The sequence below is a fragment of the Ochotona princeps genome, chromosome 12 (assembly GCF_030435755.1).
Source record: "Ochotona princeps isolate mOchPri1 chromosome 12, mOchPri1.hap1, whole genome shotgun sequence".
Taxonomy (NCBI): Eukaryota; Metazoa; Chordata; class Mammalia; order Lagomorpha; family Ochotonidae; genus Ochotona; species Ochotona princeps.
The window spans coordinates 65557182-65579344 of record NC_080843.1 but is presented as its reverse complement, the minus strand read 5'-3'; the positions used below and the strand labels follow the sequence as shown (position 1 = coordinate 65579344).

Sequence of the window (22163 nt, the reverse complement as noted above, 5' to 3'; positions counted from 1 at the left end):
AGCTGCCTCCTGCAGGGCTCCACTGGCTCAAGTCCCAGCTGTTTTGTTTGCAATCTAGGTCCCTGCAAAGGCACCTGGGAAAGTAGAGGAACAGGGCCCACATACTTGGGCCGTTGCACCTGCTTGGGAGACCAGGAAAACTTCTGGCTTTGGCCTGGCCGAGTTCTTGCTTGTGTGGCCATTTGGGGATGAAAGATCTCTCTTGCTTTCTCTCTGCAATTCTTTCAGATAAACATTTTTTTTTTAAAGCAACACAAATAGATAGAAGTTCTTTAAAACAATGGTGTTCAGTTTTCTAGTTTCTGTAACTGACCAAAGTGTATTTTCCAAGTCCACTATGGAGGTCTTGGGAAATGGTAGTAATTGTCAAAAGAACCATGTGTATAATTTTACTGAACACTGCTTCAAATTGGCCCAAATTAATTTTCCTTTTAATTAAGCCTTTAATTTAACCTCTGGCAATCCACAGAGAATGGTGACAGTTCAGGGGGACCATGGTCATAACAAGGCCATGCCCATGTCCCACACACGATGCTCCGTGTGGCACACAGCTGTCTCCAGCTAACCAAAGAGCCTCCTGGATTCAGAATTTTATTAAACAGGTAAAAAGCCAGCACAGTTACAACAAACTGTTTATTCTAAGTTCCAACAGTTTAAGGCATCTCAACAATTATGACACACATGAATACTGGATTCTCAAACTGTATTTTTACAGCTGTTGCATTTATAATAAAGTTAATACCCACAGGATCTTGAGTTGAAAGATCTGAGTTTATCCATTATTCAGAATCCGTGAGGAAAGTTTCAAAGTCTAGATCCAGGTCGGAGACGAGGGCGCTCACCAGGTCATCGACAGAAGGACACTTCTGGAGCAGACCTGTGGGGAGGGCAGGACAATGAGGCAGGGCAGGTGCGTGCTGAGAGCCAACATGGGGAGTGCGCAGGCTCTCTGGAGGCCCGGTCTGCTCGGGCACCAGCCAGGGAGCCCCTTCATCAGACCAGGGCCAGGGGGAGGCCTGAAGCTATTTATAACTTCAAGGCGCTTTTCTATCTAATCAACCTTTAGCTTAGAAATTTAGATCATCTATATTTCCCAAGAGTTTTATTGTTATTATTATTATTGCAGATAAACATTATCTGTCTATTTGGAGTGAGGCTAGAAAATTGATTTTTTCTTAGTTTTTTTTTTTCAGGAAGATTTGGAGCTTAATTATCAAGTTCTACATCTTTAAAAATCAATCCAGCGCTATTTCTGCAGAAATCTTGCATCAGTGTGGGCAAAGCCACTGGCTCCCTCCAGATCTGCTTGGTTTAGGTAACACACAGCTTTGAAAATGTGTTAACTGGGTATGTAGAAATCACTTCTTAATAGACAGTCAGGACTATGTTAGCACGGGACACGGGGCAGAGGCCCTTTAACAGTTGACTAAATGTTGGGCTCCTCTGTAGCCACATTTAGTTTTTGATGCTGTTGTTGTTTTAATCATGAGAATAGGATAGACAAGATTACCAATTCCCATCTCACGTGTTAAAAGTTGGTTTCTCTGTGTAATTCTTTTGAATAAATACAATTTTTAAAAAAGGGGGGCACCTGGGATTGTGGTATAGCAGGTAAAGCTGCCATATACAACACTGACATCCTATATGGGCACCAGTTCACGTCCCAGCTGTTCCACTTACAATCCAGCTCCCTGCTAATGGCCTAAGTAAAGCAGGGGATGATGGCCCAAAGCCTTGGGGCTCTGCCACCCATGTGGGAGACCCAGAAGGAGCTCCTGCTTCCTGGCACTGGCTTGACCCAGCCTTGGCTCTTGTAGATTTCTCTTTCTCTATCTCTAACCTTTACTTTGGAGTAAATAAATAACTTCAGACTGGTATTCAAATTTCCTCATCTGAATAGGAGGTGTTTATCAAGACAAAATGAGAAGCAGTACCATACCAACGAGGCTTCCATGTCTAGCATATATCAAGAATTCAATAAAAAGAAACCCCACTGAATTTATGTTCACTCCAAAGAAGCCAGGGGCAAAGCTTCAGCTAATTACCTTTGTTGTTGCAACCTGTGTACTCAGCAGAAGATGCCAACATGCAGGTTGAACAGGTTCCCTGCCGGACGACCGTGGAGCATGGCTGCTATAAAGCTGTACCTAGCCCCAGCACATTGGGGGCCGCTCCGGATCCTGTCTCATCCTAACATTTGCTGTGTGTGAGGGTCAGGCCAGGTCAGAGCTGACCAAGGCAGGCTGGTCGTGGAGTGCGGCAGGAATGATGTGTCGCTGAAGGACACTGTGGGGACCTGCACACTCTTAATGGGGGAACACCACTCGTCTCGACCCTTAACCTTGCGACACCTCAAAATTAACTTGGGTCTCTTACACACTTGATTATAAAAGTTATAGTTAGGATGTGTCTATAAGAAAACACCAAATAGCTTTCTAATTTTGAGGTAGGCAAAACTAACTTCCTACCTTCTTCCCACCCTACTATTATCTCTCCCTTCCTCCCTGCCCCTTCCTCTTTAAAAAAAAAAGATCTATTTATTTTAGAGGCAGATGAAAGGAGGGGGGAATAGACAGAGAAAGCAATCTTCAATTCATTGGTTTATTTTCCATGTGGGTCAGGCTGAAGCCAGGAGCCCAAGCCCTGGGCCATCTGCTGCTGCCTTCCCAGGAGCATTAGCCGGGAGCTGGATCAGAAGCAGGGCAGCCAGGGTTTGAATTGGCATCTGGATACGGAATGCCAGCACACTAGGCAGCTGCTTAATGGGCAACACCACAGTGCAGGGCCCCAAGTATTTTTTTTAAGAGAACAAAAGGAATCACCATTTTAAAAAATAGTATATTAAGATTTTATTGAAATTAAAAATGTCTACCTTTCAAAAGAAACCATTAAGAAAGTCAACAGGCAAATGAGAGAGTTGGGGAAAACACTTGAATATTATGTATCTCAAGGAATTGGTATCTGGAGCATGAAAAATTTTCAACCCATCATATATATACATATATATGTATATATGGTTTTTTTTTAGAAATTAGAAATGAAGAAAATATTTGCCTTTGTACAAAGTCAGCCTTGCATACAATGTCTCTAAAGAAGCAAATTTCAGCATGGAATCAGAAGGCTTGGCCAAGCAGATGGGAGCCCAGGAGAAACTAAAAGGCTGGGATTGCGAGGCCTAAGTGAGGGCCTTTTAGCCGGGAGGGGCACTTCAGAGTGGTGCATGCTGGCCATGATGAAATGTGGTGGGCGAGTGTAATGGGCATGTGGGGCTTTGGGAGGACAGTGGGAGAAGGCCCGTGGAGGCCCTGCGTCAGAGCAGCCAGCAAGCAAAACTGTAAGGGAGGCTGACTGCGAGCACCAGCAGCTGGCCAAGGGGATCCTCCAGGCTTCCTGAGCCTGGAGAACGGGGCATTTGGTAGGCAGTCCCAGATAAGAGAGTGGGGTGGCTGTTCCCACGAGGCAGAGACAACAGTGCAGGGGACAGAGCCATGAGTCTAAGGCAGACATACACACGCTGTAGGCCCCTGAACAGACCAGGAAGAACAGGACAGCAGGGAGTGCTGGGCTCGGACGGGAAGACAGCACTGGGGACACCTGAACTCCACGTTGGAGGCCCCATCCCGCTTCTGACCCAGCTTCCTGCCAAGGCGCACCCCAGCAGGCTCAAGTACTGGATCTCTGCCTCCCATGAAGGGGACGGTACTGGGTTCCAGGCTCCCAGCTTCGGACTGACTCGGCCCCAGATGTTGAGGAAAATCTTTTTCTCTTAATGCTTCTCAAGTAAAGTGAAAATATATTAATTTTTTATTTAAAAAAATATATATATACATATATTTTTATTTAATTTGAAAGACAGTTATAGGGAAAGAGCAAGAGAGATCTTCCCTTTGTTGGTTCACTACCCAAGCCAGCAGCTTCTTTTAGGTTGTCCCATGGGTCCAGGGGCCCAAGTCTTTGGGGTCATCTCTACTGCTTTTCCAGGCACATGAGCAGGTACAGGGATCTGGATTAGAAACGGAGCAGTGAGACTCTAAGAGTGCCTGGATGGTACGTGCCAACGCTGCAGGCAGAGGCTTAAGCTATGAGGCCAAAACATTAGCTTCAAGAAATAATTTCTAAAGGACAGAAACAAATTATTTTAAAACTGTAATGTGAAACTGCATTACTTTCATTTTTAATTCAAATCCAAAATTAAAAAGCTCCATTTGGGGGAAATATCTGAGAGATAAGGGGTTCACTGGAAGAGAATTTCGATGCTCATGCCTTCATGTGTACAACTAAAGTTCAGAATGCCTGTAACTTTCCCACAGTAAAATATCTGTAACCCCGTGGCTGAGAGCGGGCCTGCGTGCTGGTCCAGCTCCTGGCTCACGGCATGGACACGCCGGGCCTCCGAGCGTCACAGGCGCGACCCATTTTACACGGTCCTTTTTCATGCGGGCTGTTCCTCAAATGGACTCGGTCAGCCCACAAATCGCCTTTCAGGCATTTCCTATGTGTCATATTTCAACAGGACTTTGAGTCAAACGTGCTAACCTATTATACCACTTGCTTCCCTTTAATATTTTGAAACATTTCTATAATTACATGACTGGCAGTTTATAATTACACGGCTAGAAATGTGAGAAGGTAAAAGTACCGATTCAGACCCAACCTACCCCCGCAGGGGCTGGCTGGCCACCCTGCTCCTTTGAAGTGGTTCAATTCAACTCCACCGACTGCCCAAATATGTCCCAAGTCTTCCTTCAGAGGTCGGAGTTAACCAGCATGCACCTGGCTCCAATTTTCCTCCATTTCAGAGGACAGAGATGGTGCGAACTAAAGAAAAAGATACTCATGTCTGTTTCTAGTAAGCTGTCAGAGCTGAAGGGTTCGATAACTTTGCAATGTGACTACTGAAGATTGAGGTGCAAAAGGAATAGTATCTGGCCCCAAAGGCACAAGCACGGTCAGTGGGCTGTGGCTTCTCTGTGCACACTGTTAGGGTCACCTCACTCTACAAACAGCCAAGTGTTTCACGGATGCCAGCATGAACTAACCACCGCACAGGGAAGGATAAGAAAGATCCAGTGTTTCAGGTAGCTTCACAAACAAGAAAAACTGAACTTGGCTTTCCAAAGGTGTACAGCCAAAAAAATCCCAATCATATTTTGATTTCTTTGTGTTAAAGCTTAGAAAGATGTCCCTTCTGTAGTCAGGTGTGAATTTTCAAACGTGACAGTTAAGACCCGCCTTTTCTTCGGAGGCCATGGGAATGCGCCTGGAGCTGCTGAGATGTGCCAAGTGGGGGCTGGAGGTGATTGTTTTTCGTGGTGGGACTCACTGAAACTAGGAAGGAAAATGGATGGAATTTTGCCCAATGAACACAAGCAATTATGACTAAAAAGAAATAAGAATAGAGAAGAAAATATGTGGTATATTAACACAGGAAGAAGAACAAGAAACACAAAATTGCATTAGGACACACCACACCAAGCGCTCTGTGCAAAGTGAAACGAGCAGCTGCGTTTCTTCTATTTGTCCTACCTATAATGAGCAGCTAAACAATAATGATTTAATTTCTTTTTCTCCTTATTTTCCCTGAGAGGCAAATGGGCTAATAAAAGATGGAACAAGCCAGAACATTCTTCGTTCTGCTTAGCTCAAACTAGCATGTTTCATAACCTTGAGGTATAAGGGCAATTATTCTGGGACTGACAGAAATAAATTATGATATCAAAAGAATCCCAAGGCTGACTCTGGAGGCAGGCAAGGCTTCCAAACTGCACTGTGTGCTGTGCTCTGATGTGACAAGGACCTGGGGATGCGGGAGGACCTGAGCCTGCCAGTCAGGCCACCATGGGCTCAAGGCGAGGGCCCTCGGAACTGAAGAAGTGGCATGGACACTGGGGCTCTGGCTCCGCCTTGGATCCCAGCCTCTAACTGAGGTGCACCCAGGAGGCACATCCATGGTGATGGCTCAAGCAGCGGGGTCCCTCCTCGCCGCCCACCTGGGGGCCTTGGATGCGGTTCCCAGCTCCTGGCTTCAGCCGGCCTATTCCTGGCTCTACCATAGCCATTCGGGGAGTGAACTGGCACATGTAAGACTTCTGTCTCAGTCTCCCTACGCACCAAATGAAAGGATCTGTGGTCGGCAATGCCTTCAGACCACTAACAAAGGCAGATGGCCCTTTGGCTGCACTGGGTGCTAGGCACCGTGCTCACAGTATCAGCCCATTGGCTTCTCAAAGCACGCTTGGGAGGGACCACTCTTCAGATAGGTCCCACGACTCCCGCGTTTGGGTCTTTGCTGTCCCCTAGTCTGCCTCCAGAGTCCAGGCTCCCACAGCACAAAGACACATCAGTTCAGGCCTTGACATTCTCTGAGAGCACACATTCCATGGAGGCCCACACTGAGCATTCGCGCTGCGGCAGACACCTCAACCCAGGCAGAGAACATCAGGGTCTCACTGTCGCCTGACGCCCGCCATGTGCATCCGACTTCTCCAGGGTCCCCTTGCTGACTTCAAGGCTGAGTCAAGCCTTCGTCAGCTGGAGGCTAATTCCATTTCCATCCACACAGCGGCCTTCACTGGCAGGCACATGTGGTGGTGCAGGACACGGCACACTGGCCTCTGCCCTGCTGTGGAAGTGGGACATTCGGGACTGGACAGATGCCCAGTCACAACCACCATGGCGGCGTGCTCACAATACTGCGTGGCCGGCATTCTGGCCTTGGCCTAAGGCTCTCAGATGTTTTCTCGGTGGCCTCCAGGGATCTGTGGTAACCCCTTGGCACGCAGAAGCTCCGACATTTTTAAGTGGATGCTAAATGTGCGTCCCTACATAGAAAATGTCAGTTCTAGGACGCATTCAAGATGTGCATAACAGCTGAGAGGCTGCCCCTCTCAGAATGCCCAGCAAATGTAACATCTAATCAGACCTTCATTTAAAAGCTTGAACTTTCACTCACTGAATGGCCTCCTGGATGTAGAACTGGGACGGTGATATGAAAGCATGAAGCAGGGCTGGCAAGTCCACCGCAGAGCTGACCGTGCAAGGCACGTCCTGCTCTGGCTCTATTTAATTAGTGCCCTGATAATGAGATGGTTCACGTATCTTAAGAGCACAGGGTATTACCGGGGAATTAAAAAAAAATTAGCATTACTTCAAGTTCAGAATGAGAAGTAAAAACAGTTTGAATGAATGCGCATCACCGTTAAGCAATATATGAAAATTCATAGACTGCCAAGACCAACCAAGGGTGCCCAATGAAATACAGCTAGTTGAGTTTGAGCCAAGTTCAGTGGAGGACATGGGAGAAACAAATGAAGGAACAGCAAACAGAATCTTTGTACGGGTTGTCCCATTCACTGACTCATTCACTCACTCACTCAAGCTGTATTTCAAGAGCCTAATGTGAATTTAGGCCTGGTAGAGAAAAATGACAGTTATTAGGAAGCTGTAACATAGAAAAATTACTACAGCAATTATGATTGAGATCAGAACAGCATCATGGATGTCACTTGGGAACCTGTTAGAAATGTAAATCATTCATCTCCATCCCAGATCTGCTCACAGGAACTGGCTGCCCCGGGGACATTCCTGGGGATTCTGCCCCACGCCTGAGCAGGAAACCATCGTGCCACAGAACCTGAGGAAACTTCTGAAACCAGCAATGACTGCAGAATCACTGTGTTGGATGCATATGATTTTCTCCTTAACCAAAGCAAAGACATATATATATAAAAGAGAAACAGAAAACATAATTATAGAATTCGTTTGGGACACTGTCCAAGGCTGTGTTTGCCAAACTTCAAGAGTAAGCGCAGCTAGCCAAAACCACCCAAAATTCTCAGGTCAATTTGGCACAGATATAATCTAAAAATCTGAGGAGACGGTGGAGGCTCAAAAGGCCATGAGGTGTGCCCATGATGTTGGGTGGGCACTGGCAGTTGCCTCCAGGCTTGGGGATCTGCCTAGCGGTAAGGTACTCAGGTCCCAGCCTGCAGTGCCTGGATCCAGTACCCAGCTCTGGCTCCTAACTCCAGCCTCCTGCTACTGAGCATCCTGGGAGTCAGCAGTGACGGCTCAGAGCAGTTAGGTCCCCACCAGCCACCTGGGAGACCTCAACTGCATTCCATTCCTGGTTTTGGCCTGGCCAAGTTCTGGATGCTGTTGGCAACTGGGGAATCAATCAAGTGGGTTGGAGTTTTCTGTTTCTCATGTTAAAAAACAAAACAAAACAAAACAAAAAAACCAGTATCTAGTTGGTAGCACTACTTATGGAAATGATTTTTATTACAGAGCAGAATTTTCATTCATTTATTTTTTAAAGATGTGTTTATTGGATTTTGAAAGTTACAGAGAGAGGGCTCGTCCATCTGCTAGTTAATTGCAACAAGGAGCATGGGGCCAGCCTGAAGCAAGGAGGCAGGAACTTCTTTGCGGTTTCCCAAGTGTGTGCAGGGGCCCAAACACTTGGAACGCTTCTACTGGTTTCCCAGGAGCATCCATAGGCAGCTGGATGGGAAGCAGAGCAGCCAGGACAAGAACAAGGAGACCCTAGCATTTTTTATTTTATTTTAAAGAAGTTGCGAATAGAGTATGTTTGGCTTGCTAGCAACGTGCTGGAGAAGGCTGATTTGTGATGATCAATGACTGACTCCAGTGAGGAGAGGTCAGAGACACGGGGGAGGAGGCCTCGCCTGTGTAGCACTTTCGACTGGCCTGAGCTTGAGAACTCCCACATGGGTGCAGGATCCCAAAGCATTGGACCATTCTCCACTGCTTTCCCAGGCCACAAGCAGGGAGCTGGATGGGAAGTGGAGCTGCTGGGATTAGAACCGGCGCCCATATGGGATCCTGGGGATGGGGTGGGGGACACAGTGAATGGTGCTGGCCACAGAGAGGGCAGGGATGCCTCACCACAGCAGAGCCCATCATGGGAGGTGGGGAAGTTAGGGTATGAGAGAGGCTGCTGGTGGTCCTAAAGTTAGGGTGTGAGAGAGGCTGTTGGTGCATTTGAACAAGCAAGGACCCTTGCCTGTGGGCTTGAGTATAGGGAAGTTCACTGGTGGGATGTGTGCCCAAGGCTGCTCAGCAGAGAGGAGGCCTAGGTGCTTCTCAATGACACAGATCTGACACCCATCAGGAGGGGCCCATGTTGGGAAGTCAGAGTGGTTGGGCCATGCAGCACGACTGGCTCTTAAAGCCAATCACATTCTTGTATTCCAGCCTCAGCGCTATACTTGTACTAAATCAAGTTCCCACGGCCAGGTTTGTATTTAAGGTCCACAGGCATCACTTATTGAGGGGAAAGTCTGGTGAACTGAGAAACTGACCAGAGCTTCAGGCTCTAAAAGGACAGTCTATGAAAACCAGCAGAATACCTCCCCTGCTCTTCCCATCATCTCAGAGACCAGGGCAGGCTTACATCAAGGGCTGAATGGAATGTCTTCTGGCTCTGAAATGGTTTTTGTTTTGTTTTTTCTTTTGAGAGGAAGAAAAAGTACTCTCATCCACTGGTTCATTCCCCAGATGGCCACCAGGGCTGACTGAGGTCCAGGGCTCCTCTGGGGGTGCCATGGCTGTGCAGGGTCCAGGGCCCCTCTAGGGGTGCTAGGGCTAAGGCAGAGTCCAGGGCTCCTTTGGGGGTGCCAGGGCTGAGGCTGGGCCCAGGACTCCTCTTAGGCTGCTAGGGCTAAGGCTGGCGCAGGGTTCCTCTGGGGGAGGCACAGCTGTGGCTGGGCCCTGGGCTCCCCTGGGGGTGCCAGGGCTAAGGCAGAGTCCAGGGCTCCCCTAGGGGTGGCAGGAACCCAATCCTTGAGCCATCACTGGTGCGTCCGAGTACGCATTAGCAGGAAGCTGGAGGCAGGAGCCAGGGTCCAGGGATCAAACCTGGGAACTCCAACATGGGATGCTGGGCATTTGTCAGTAAGTATACTTATTTCCTTATATTTATTTGGAAGGTGGAATGCCATTTGAGTCTCCCGCATGGGTGCCAAGGACTCCAGACCTTGAGCCATCACCTGCTGCCTCCCAGAATGAGCATTAGCAGGGAGCTGGCCAGGAAGAGCAGGCAGAACTTGATCCCAGGCTTTCTGATGGGGGGCGCATCTGAACCCCTAGGCCTAACACCTGCTCTCTTCATAGCTTTTCATAACTTAAAATTCGAGTCTGATTCTCTCCTTTTGACAATGCAAATGTTTTCCTTTGGAAGAGTAACAAGGGGAAACAGAGAAGAAAAATACTTGCTCCCTTTCTAAGTCACACATTTGAGGTCCTCTAAAGCCTGCAGGTCTGTCCTGCAGGCTGGTGCAGGCCTCAGGCACCTGCAGCTGGGTCCTCCACCAGGCCTTGTTTCTACTAGAAGAAAGCTGAGAAAAAGTGTCAGAGACGACGTGTGCTAGATTGTCCCATTGAGACAGAGCTGCCTCATCACTAGCAAAGATAACCCCCAGTTCAAGAGCTGAAGCGTGAGGCTGCTCGTCTTGTTTTTTTTTTTTTTTTTTTTTTTTTTTGGTACAAGCTGAATTCCAAAACCATGATCTACGATTGTGTTATTTAGAATACAGCCATACAGCTCATGATCACAAGTTGAATATCCAGGGTATGAATCATTGCTTGCATTACTGTGTCTCTGCGAAGGGAAACAAACAAAAGGCATAGCGAGAATCAGTGCCTTCTCTCCCCATCAGCAGCGGTGAGAGCTTTATCACGAACAGGGCAGTGCGGCGGCTTGAAAGAGTTCTGCCAATTGGAGAGCAGCAGCGGCTGCGTGTATGAACGCCGCCCAACTGCAGCCCACAAGGTGGCTACAGGGATGAACTGCATCTCATGATTACGGGAAGACTCCAAAAGTTTGTGGAAAATGGAACTAAGAGACGGGTCTGCTCTGGTGCAAAAAATGTGATCCTTGCAGATTTGGGATTTTCTAAAGTTTGAGAAAAAGCATGTTCTGGAAAAAGTATGCATGGATTCCGAATTATTTTTGTGACAAACTAAGCTTATTTTGTAGTTCCATTTTCTTTCTGAACTAGCTTTGTAATTTACCACAATAATTTAAAAAAAAAAAACTTAAATATGACCCAACCAGCACTGTGGGTAAAGCTACCCTCTGCCATCCTGAGTGCCTCACATTGCGTCACGTGCGGGTGCCAGCTGGAGCCAAGTAGCTTCCGGTTCATGTGCCTGGGAGGGCATCGGAGGCGGGCCCAAGTGCTTGGGTCTCTGCCCTCCATGTTGGAGACTTGCATGAAGCTCCTGGCCTGTAGCTTTGGCTTGGCCAACTGGGGAGTGAACCAGTGGATGGAATCTCTCTCTTTTCTCTGTACCTCATTCAAAAATCAATAAATTTTTTAAAAAATGAACACTGCTGGAACCTTTGACTTGCTCACATGTGCGGCTGTCCTCTGCAGACTGCCCACAGACATGGCCCTAGAAGGAGGCGAGGTCTGAACACTCCCAACCACTCCAATCCTGAAAACCCATCAGAAAAGCTATGGCTCTTTTCGTTGTGTGCTGAAATAATTATATGTGCCGAAGTCAGCTCAGGCTGACTGAGAATTGCAGCTACAAAGGCTGCTGTGGCAGTTTGGAAGTAAGTGAATTTTATGAGATCAGAATTGTCACTCCAGGCAGGTCTCGCCCAGGCCTGGGGCAGCTGTCTGGCTCACCTTGTAGACCCTGAAGTGTGCCCTGCTCCATGGCTGTTCTGGGTCCGCGCCTTTCTCCAAAGGGAAACCCCCACTATCTACCCATCAGTTCCTGGGAAAGTCAGATACACAGCTAGAAAGTGAAATTCCTCTCTTCCTTTGAAGTGAAGAGCTCTCCAGCTGCCAGGGCGGGCTGGGATGGCAAGGGCCCCTGTTCTGATAAGCAGCTGTCCCTGGGGGTTAGGGGTGGGGTGAGGGGTGGAGGCTCCTGGCTCCTGCAAGCCTGGCCCAAGCCAGCAAGCACAGCCTCACTGTTTACTCTCCAGTTGAATGTCATTGTGGGAGCTAACCATTCCATTCACATTTCTGGGTTACACGGCACTTCGCCTTTTGAAGCTCAGTGTCTTCCTCAGACACACCCACACATTAAACACACGCCCTCCGGAAAGATCAGTGCTTTTACCACAGGGAGGTCTGCACCCTGCGAATGCAGGCACACTCTTCCTGTCTTTCTTCTTCAGAGCCCTCGGCTATTTCAGAGGCCCCACAGGCTGGATGTCTACACAAACCAAAGATCAGGGACTCCAGTACTTAGCTACTATTCCAGGTCGTCATTTTCCTCTGTTACTGAAATTATGCCGTAATTTTCAAGCTACTACTCACTAAAGTCCCTCTCTGATCCTAGGGCATGCTTGCCCTGTTTATTTCTGGTATGCTAGGAAAAAAAAACAACAGAGATGTTTGTCAGTGGGGAGTATGCAAAACTCCAGCATGCTCTGTGTGGACACAGTTGCGCACTGGCACTGCCCGCCATGTTCCTGGACTGGAAACCCATTCTACCGAGTGCACAACAAGGCAGACTGGTTCAGTTCTGGCTAGCGCCCGTGTGCTGCAATCCAATCTGCACTGGTTCAGTTCTGGCTAGCGCCTGTGTGCTGCAATCCAATCTGCACTGGTTCAGTTCTGGCTAGCATCTGTGTGCTGCAATCCAATCTGCACTGGTTCAGTTCTGGCTAGCGCCTGTGTGCTGCAATCCAATCTGCACTGGTTCAGTTCTGGCTAGCGCCTGTGTGCTGCAATCCAATCTGCACCGCCGCACGATGCCTTACTCTTCTGAGGGCTCAACAGCCTCATCTTTGAGCACCAGCGTATTCCTGATGCAGCAACCCAGTCACCAAAACACTGTAAAAGAGCGTTGTCCTCGGCCTCAGTGTGGTCATACGGAGCATCTCTAGAGGCACAGAAGTGACAAGCCACTATCCAGTACAGAGGGCTACTTATTTTTGGAAAAATCATTATACAAGGTTATTGAAGCACTTGAATAAAAATCCCCAGGCTAATGTGAAATGCAGGTGTGTGAAAACGAAAACAAAAAACAAACCTGGTGTTGAAATGCCTATTATTTGGGGTATGCCACTGAACGGTTTAAGAATTTTTAAAAGCGTGGTTGTGTTTAAACTGCCTGAAGGGAAAATGTTAAGTGGCGGCTGGCCTTCCTCCTGACCCTACAGTTTAAACAAACCACACACACATTTAGTCTTGAAATGAAAGAGTAAGAAATTAAACTTGAGTTACTTGACATACTTTAGCTCAAGCGATGGTTTAGAAAAAGTGGATAATGCTATTCAAATATTTGAGATGTGTGAACCCTGAGATTAAGGGGAGATCATTCTATAGAAAAAACTTTAATGTAAAGATGGACTACTAAATACAAAAAAAAAACAGATTTAGGCATACTAATTCCTTAATCTGATTTCATTATTAACAAGGTATGCAATAGACAAAAGGGGAAAGTTTCTTTTAGAGACAGTTGAAAAGATGCAAAAACACCAGAAGATACCGTGTAAGTGATCTTTCAGGAAATGATCCAGTTTAACCAAAGCACAATTTCCTGTCTCTATTCTCTGTGGCAACATTTCAAACAAGAGTCGGTTTGCAAATGTGTCAATTCTTCAACTAAAATCTGCTCCTAATTCCCACTTACCCGTCTGCTGGGGAGCCTTCTAAATGCGAATCTGAAGGTCCTTCAAAAACACGCGTGGAAAATGAAGTTTCAGACTAAATTAATTTTAATGTAAAAGTTTTTGAAATTTATGAATATGAGGGGGAGGGTCCTCAAAAAATTCTGACAAAATTATGAAAAAAAAAAAAACCCTGTATGGATTTCAAAAAGATTTGCACCAAAATAAGCTTCTCTTAATTCCATCTTCATCAGTTGTCAGAAGTCTCCATGCACCTCCAGCGCCTGTCTCAGGCCCTCAAGGCTGCCTGTTTTTCAGGCCTTCAAGCTCAGGGCGTCAGGGTGTCAAACAGGAGCGTGGAGAATCTAGATGAAGGGACTGGGGCAATGGTTGATGGGTTTTTCTAGCCTGTCTGCAGCTCAGTGCCAGGGTACGAATTAGAACCATTTTCAAGACACACTATATGATGCTTCCACGAGGCAATCAAAGCCTTGGAAGAACATCATCTCCATGCCTTTTAGGAGGCAGCACGGGTACGGAATGAGTGGTACATTTCCTGGAGTAAGTGTAATTTCAGAGAGTTACTTGGAAAGAAAGGCGCTTAGTCCTCAAAGGGAAACTCCACACACATCTTAAACGGCCACACAAATGGAAGAGGGCTCAATCAAATGTACAGAAAATAGAAAACAACAGCGCCCTACCATTCCACCGAAGCAAGTCCCATCACCAGAAGGCAACAGGGACACACACAAGATAATGACACAGAGTCCAGCTCACACAGCAGCCAGCAGAGAGAGGAGGCTCCAGCAGGTGGGCAGCTTGGGTAGTTCGCATGCTGCAACACCAAGAGTGTTTCTCGATGTTTCTAGATTTCTCGTGTAGGTGATATAACCAGCCAAAATCGTATTAGTCAGAGTAAAAATGCCGCCCACGTCTGTAGCCCTGCACACCTTCATTTTGTCAGTGGCCTTTGCTGCACAGGTTTCCTGCGTGTCACTCAGAGCAGAGCCCTGACAACCTGAAGCCACTTGGGCAGAAATCTCCGGTTCCTCAGGTCTGGGGTGCAGCACTGGACTGTGAGCACTGAGAATTCAATAGGTGCTTATAGTAACCCATCTGTTATCTGATGTGGTTACCTGCCTTCTCTCTCTAGCTGACTGTTAATCAACACTCACTTGTTCATCTTATGGCCAGAAACAAGACATTGTGCTAAAGTAAAAGGCACAAATAGTCATAACATGGTATAAAGTCGGCAGAGGAGTCACAGGTGAGAAGTTACATTTCTGCCTGTTTAAACGTTATGCTTCCAGAAGCTTTTCTTTCTTTTTTTTTTTTTTCCTGGCAAAAAATTACATGGTTTAAATGTAGTGACTGGGACATCCAGAATAAAATACAAGAGCTGAAAAAAATACTCTAGGGTAAGCTGGGCAGAAGGAAAGAGTGACTTCGTCTTACAGATTGAAAGGCACCGATAAGCCACGCAACTCTACCACCCTGCACTGTAAGCATTGGTTGGTGACGGACAATGCAGTCACAGGCTGCTGGCCCAAACATCAGCGACCCAAAGGAGTGCCTGATTCCTGTTATCCCAAAGTCAGAAAACTGAAAAAAGCCGACACTCTTTTCACGTGAATATCCACACATCTTCTCTTCTGTGTCTCTGTGTCTTTGAAATACTGGTATTTCAGCTTATCGCTCTCTTGCAACCCTGTGAGTTTACAGGCTTAGTTCAGAGTCTGATCTCCTTTCCATTTATTGGTAAAGCACACGCGAGAAGTCATTCAAAAGTGGGGGGTGGGGTGGTGGTGGTGCCTGGTCTTTGTGGCATGCCACCTGTCAAAGGAACAGAACGCATGCATATGAGGAATGGCTATGCTGAAAGCAGGCAGAAAGCTCTGAGAACTTTCCCTCTTCCCATGGTGGGGAACTGGGATGGATAGAGTCGCCACCTTATGTTTGCAACACCCCACACAGAAACCCCTCCTGTCTTAAATGGGCCTCCAGTAGCGCAGGGTACAAAACCCAGAGTGTCAGCAGGACATGACATCCAGGACCCCTCCAGTGCCCAGGCTCTGCGTCCCGGTACACTGCACCTGGCTCAGAGCAGGCCTTTTGGTGCCCCTCATGGATCCTATGCCCTTCTCACACAAACACTCTGACCCACCTACGTGTGAGATCATTTTTTGTAGCCCCCCTCAAGGTTCAGGTTAGTGTGCACTTTATTAATGTAAACTGACCTTGAATGAATTAACATGATCAACAGTTAACTAAGATTTTTTCCATTCTATCAGATTCTTACCAGTCATTAACCGAAGGGCAAGAAAGTAGTGCAACTCAATGGAAAACAGTACATGGGGCATCTCTTTTAAAGTTTAGATGTTGACGGTGGTGGGGCTACAAGCAAGTGCTCCTGGGAGCCCACCCCGGGGTACCCCGAGAACATGTCAGATGGAGGCATTATTGAAGGCCATTGGTCTGAAGGATAACTTGGCCCAAATCAGACTTTGGCCTGGGGTGGGCTCTAGTTGACCTAGTTTATATAACAAAACACATGATTATTACTGGTAAGTTGAAAAATTTCTCTCTTGACCTTTGCGGTAGTGTTTTCTACTTCAATGTCGGTTTCTTACGCAGCTCTTCCAATTTACCAGAGTGACTTGGTGCTCCAGAAATGTGAGAATCACAGCTGGAAAGGAATCACCTGTTTTACCACACCTTGCAGAACACTGGTTATGCAGTTACTAGATGCATGTGATATTTAGGAGGAAACGTTCTACAAGGAAAACACAAACCACAGACAGAGTGTTCACTGAAAAGTGGTGGCTTCCTCATACTTGTTAATGGAGAGTCTTTAATCAAAAAAAGACAGATGCCAATGAGGTGGGCAGCAGTGATGCTGATATGGGTGTTTTGGGGAGAAGGGGACTGAGCAGGTGGCAGAAGGTCCAAACACAGAGGGTACTAAAGGGAGACAGAGGCCTGACCAATGACTGAACTCCTGTGGTATTCACATATCAAAGAACTTCAAAAAACGGAAACCTAGGAAATACTTGAAACTACTTACGTGATATAAAACACTTTACGTGACCTACAGATTTACAGAATCAGACACAGGAAAAGCAGTTCCAGACACAAGAGACACTTGATCTGTCAAGCCTACTTTGATATTCATGTGATCATGAATACAACTCTATGGAAGGCCTACACGCTGTGTCCTGTAACACAGACTGCACACACAGCCATGAACATGACCTGCGTCCCTCCCCTCAAGAGCTCAGACTGTACCGGGGGGCAGAGACTACTGGCCAATGAATGAAATAAGGCAAGTCAGCAGGAAGGCAGGAGAACATAACACAGAGGACGAGGGTGGAGGGGGGACAGAGGAAGCCTCTCTGTCCCCAGGAAAACGGAGGCAACGGACACTGCTCAGGTTTGGGGCAACCCATCAACAGTCACGGGAAACAGCTGTTCCCAACAGCACCGTGTGGCTCGGCATGCTGGTACTGTGGCGTGATCTTCTGCTGGCACACATACCTGCAGGAGGACGCTTCCTCCCAAGTCACTTGCAGAGGTGAGTTAGCACTCAGGGACGGGCACTGCCAAGCCCAGCCCACAGCCTGTGTGCACACTCCGGAACCTTTACCCACCCTTGGGGAGGACAGCTGCCAGCTATGTCAGGCGGAACCTGTCCTGTGTGAATGCTTATCGCTCTCTTGCAAATTCCAATTGATTAAAAAAAAAAAAAAGACAGGGAGATGGTTCAGCAAACAAACTTGGGACTAAGCAGGCAGAGGTGGCAGGCACGCACCTACTGCTCCCTGCAGTGCTGGACATGCCAGCCTCATCACAGGATGCCAGCACTGAGGATTAATCAGATTGCACGATTAAACGTTAACGCCGGGCTTTAAAACTGCAAGTAATTACTACTACTAATTTCCACTGCTATAAAACAATGTAAAAATGCCTTTCCTGTTTAACTAACCGTGCATACACTTAACAATAGGGAAAAATCAATCAAGCTGTTGTTGAACAACGACTGTTTATTTAGCCTTCTTGCTTTAAATGTCAGCTCCAGCGCCGCCAGCCAGGACTCCCTGCTCCACGACCGCCGGCGTGTTTGTACTGTACAAATACCAGCGGCGCAAAGCCGCTTGCTAGGCACACGTGGCCTTTTAGGCTAGCAATCAGGTTATTATTTAAAAAAAAGTATTAAAGCTTATTATTTAAGATGCTGTGTCAACAGACATGGAACTTTGAAAGCACACTAAATATGCTGGGATAATCTGAGTAACTGTGCCACTCTAGCAACTGCAGTGATCTGAAATGGAAATGCATTTGCCCTGAAAAAAGGTGGATTTCCTGTCACCAGCACTGTTCGGAGAGAAGTGTTGCTTCTACGGCTCCATTCTGGAGAGCAAGGGTGGGTTGCCGAAGGCCTATCAGATCATTTGGTCTGGCTCTTGTCGAAGCAGACGGTGTTTGAAACTCAACAAATCTGCTGCAGGTAATTTTCAGGTTGATGATTTTGCATGGTCCACAAATGTTGTTAATACTCAAGCAGCCCTTCACACACACAGACACACACACACACACACACACACACACACACAGACACACACAGACACACACACACACACACACGTTCCCCACTCGGCTCCAGAGATTCCTGTGCAGAATCCTACACTCCACCACTGTTGTTGTTTTAATTCTGTATTTTTTATGATCCAGTTCCTTAGGCTCAGGGAGCTCCCTCTCCATCCTTCCTGCCCCTCTTGCCAAGTAGTTTTAGGACAGTGGGCCTAGCTCCTGATACCCGGTTCCGGTCCACTTATCACACACTGGTCAGTGGCTGCCTCCCCCATTCTCACACGCAGGTCTCTGGAGCTCTCAGCTGCCACAGAAACTTGACCACCTCTCCAAAGTGACAAGGAAACTTGCAGGTGGTCATCCTGGTATCCCTCTTACCGCCAGGCCAAATCAACCCCAAGACCCCTTGATCTGGGGCCACAGACATTTCTTCAGTCAACTTCCTTCATGACCACCACCAGTGGCCACCCTTGTCTGTCACTGTCTGACTGCACACAGCCACAATCTCAGTGCGGTCAACTTTATCACTGTCCCCTCACTCATCTATCCACCCTGAGCAGCAAGGGAGACTGCAAAACAATCATGACCTTGTCATAGCATGTCTTGGAACAATCCTGTCAATGGTTTCCTATGGCCCCAAAGCCCTGCCCGACCTGAGGCCTGCCTGGTCACCTCCCCAGCTGCACACTGTGCCACAGTGATGCCCCTCGTCCAGCTCTACCGATGTACCTCCACTCTCCCTGCTCTGAGTTCACACAGCCACATCCCCAGGTAGCAGTGTCACTGAGAATTCCCCCCAAACGTTCTTGTCTTTTTAATATTTACTTTCTGCCTGAAAGAGTTGGGGAAAGGGGAAGACAGCGACTTATTCCAACTGCTGGTTTACTTCCCAAATGGCAATGACGGTTTTAGACTGGGAGCCAGGAGCTTCTTTCTGGGTCTCCCATGAGGTTGCAGGGGCCCAAAGCCTTGAACCATGCTCTGCTGCTTTCCAGGCAAACTAGCAGGGGGCTGCATCAGAAATGGAGCAGCTAGGACTAGAACTGGTACCCAGATGGGATTCCAGCGCCGCAGAGAGAGGATTAACTAACCATACCACAGGGCTGGACCTGCAGGTTACTTTTACACTAACTTGAATCTTGCTTGTTTTATGTTTTTTGCTTTTTTTAATTTAGTGAAAAATCGTGATCATACAGAGTTTCCAAACACTCTGTGTATTTTGCCACTTTTCCCGTTACTAGTGTCACGCTGGAGTAGCACATCTGTCACATCTTAGTGAAGCAATTCTGGGAGAGTTAATAACTGAAGGGACAGTTACTCAGATGGCTGCCACGTGTAGGTTATGTCCTTTTCTGACCCTGGGCCCTGTCCACTAGCCTGTCTCCGACTTCCCGTGGGCTTGACGGCCATGAGGAGCACATTTCAGGTTCTGTGGGTCAGTCCTCGGCTTGCTCAAACGGCTTTCCCCTGACTCGGTGGCTTGTGGGCTTGGGGAGGAAGGCCTGAGCCTGCCCATGGCTCCCTTGCTGAAGAGCCAAGCTCAGTAGTAACTGTTTGAAAGCATCTCCCTGCAGGCTGGGGCTGACCTTTGCATATAAACCACAAGCCTCTGGTTTGGTCTCTGAACCAAAATAGTATTTAATAAGCTAGAAGAGATGAGGTGGGATAATTACAGCAAAAGTGAGTGCACTGTGGAGATGGGACACTTGGCAGAAATGTAAAGTATTAGATGATTTCAATCAGCTTAATGTAAGGCCCTGAGGGCTTCCCGATTTTGGTTCCCTGAATCAATCAGCACCAGAGAAAACAACCAAAAGGGCCTCTGGGTCTGAGGAGAATTGACTCATTTATCTAAGATTCTTTTCTCCTTATCTGATGCTCCATTCTTAAAAAAAAAAAAAAAACTAGCAGGTGATTCATTTGTATCTCTGATTGCACATTGGTTTTGGCCCAGGAGACGTAAATAAAACAAAACTAAGGGTTTTTTTTCTTTTCTAGAAGGAGACAAAGAAATAACGTTGTTTCATATTTACAAACAGCCTGCTAGCATATGGAAAATCTTGCCTTTTGACTTCTCCCTTCCCACACAGAATTCCTTCGGGAGGGTTTGGAGGCCAGAGCAGGAGGAATGCTGTAAGCAGAGGCAGCAGCCGGGGGCTGCCTAGGGCTGGGGCTGGACCACTGGGTGGGCAGAGGGGACCCCACTGGGCAGGCGGGGGGGGGGACCCCTCTCCCCCAGGGGCAGCAGTTCCTCCAGCAGTTACACACTGCTTAGACAGCCTGAGTCTCACGAGCTCACCGACTGACCAAGGGAGCCTTTTATTGCAGATCACGATGGACATCAGGCAGGCCTCCAGGAATGGTGAGGCTGGATCATTAAAGAAGGAAACACAAACACTGGGAGGCTCACTCAGCAGCCATCGGGCCTCACTCACCTCTCCAGCTTGCCCAACCCAGGCAAAGTCAAAATGGAACTTCCACGGGCCGGGCAGCAATTTGCCCGGACAAGCAAGAGTGGACCTGGGCAAAGTGTCATTTCTGGTGACAGTGGGGGCTTCGGATGCCCTCCATTGCAGAAGAGTAAAGGGTGCAGCAGAAAGCACCTGTCACATGATCGTTTTTCACTATACTATTCTCCTACGTACTGAAAGAGAACTTCTAAACCTAAAACCAAACTTAGGGTTGTGGTTCCCACTGGGGAGCGTGAGGGTCAGAGTCGGGGCTGCAGTCTGGACCAGGCATGGCTGCAGTCTCCCTCAGCATGGATGTGGACTGGGTCTAGGGTGTGCAAGACTGGGCTAAAGCACCCACTGGAGCTCGTGAGAACCAGGATGGGTGTAGGATGGGCTAGGCTAAGTCTCTGTCCCTATTGAGCCATGTGTAAGCTATGCCACGGTATGTGCCAGGCTTGGCTGGGCTGTAGCAACCAACAGTAAGAAAAGGAAAGGGAAAGGGCCGGTCAGGAAAGGCCACTGTTCCAACTAGGACAGGAGGTAGACTAAGTAGGGCTGGCCCATGTACCCACCAGTGTGTACACAAGATTTGGCACTGGGAGAGGTTCTGATGGAGGAGCTTGGCAACTCCTCTGTTGGGACACAGATCCTGCAGGTGAAGCGGCCCAGACCAGGCCAGGGAACAGCATCCACTGGCACACACTTAGCTCAGGTCTGGGGTGAGCCAGACTAGGCCAGTTCATATTACCCAATGGCAAATCCAAGGGCCAGAATGGTGTGTGGGTCATGCAGGGTCAGTGGGCCGCAATACCAGCCAATTCACATGAGGGTTGGGACTGGGGACTGCTTGGGTTGGGCTGGGCTAGGCAGTAGCCCCCACCAACATGAGCTGGAACTAGGGGCGGTACTGGGCTGGTCTAGGCTACAGCACCCACTGGCAAATGCCAAAGTAAGGCAGGCCACACCAGAATGGGCTGCAGTGCTCAAACAGCACACATGAGACCCAGGGGGAGAGGGATGAACCTGGCAGGGGGCACTGCTGGGAGCTCCCCTGCTGGACCACTACTCTCACTAGAGAGCATGAGAGCTGGGACTGGGGACAGACCAGGTTGGGCAGGGTTACACCTGTTGGCCTCATGTGAGCTGGATTGGGGGAAAGCCAGGCTGGGTTGACTGTTCCTACTGTTGTGTGTATAAGCCAGAGCGGGTGTGAGTTCACTAGGCTTTGCTGCAGCATCAACTGGCAGATGCTGGAATGGCAGGAGGCAGGAGGGGACAAATTATGTCAAGTTAAACTGCAGAACCACCAGGAGAGTGCATGATCTGGGAGTGGGAGTGGGCCCAGTAGGAAAACAGTGGGCATCTCCCTCTTGGGTTGCTACTCCCACTGGTGAAAATGAGAACCAGGACTGGGGCAGACATAGCTAGATAGAGATTGCACCCGCTGGCACATGTGTGGGCTGGATGGTGGGACGACTGGTTGGGTTGAACTAGGCTTCAATGCCCATTGACATGCATGAGAACTG

General features: G+C 48.1%; 1 protein-coding gene across 1 annotated transcript in view; it reads right to left on the bottom strand.

Moving 5' to 3' along the window:
* Window positions 1-579: 579 nt before the first annotated feature.
* Window positions 580-22163, bottom strand: part of MIPEP (mitochondrial intermediate peptidase) — a 133459-nt gene continuing 111875 nt past the window's right edge. The window contains exon 19 of the mRNA XM_058670973.1: window positions 580-877. Within this exon, the coding sequence (XP_058526956.1) occupies window positions 780-877 (98 nt within the window). The 3' untranslated portion in view covers window positions 580-779. The remainder of the gene's footprint in view (window positions 878-22163) is intronic.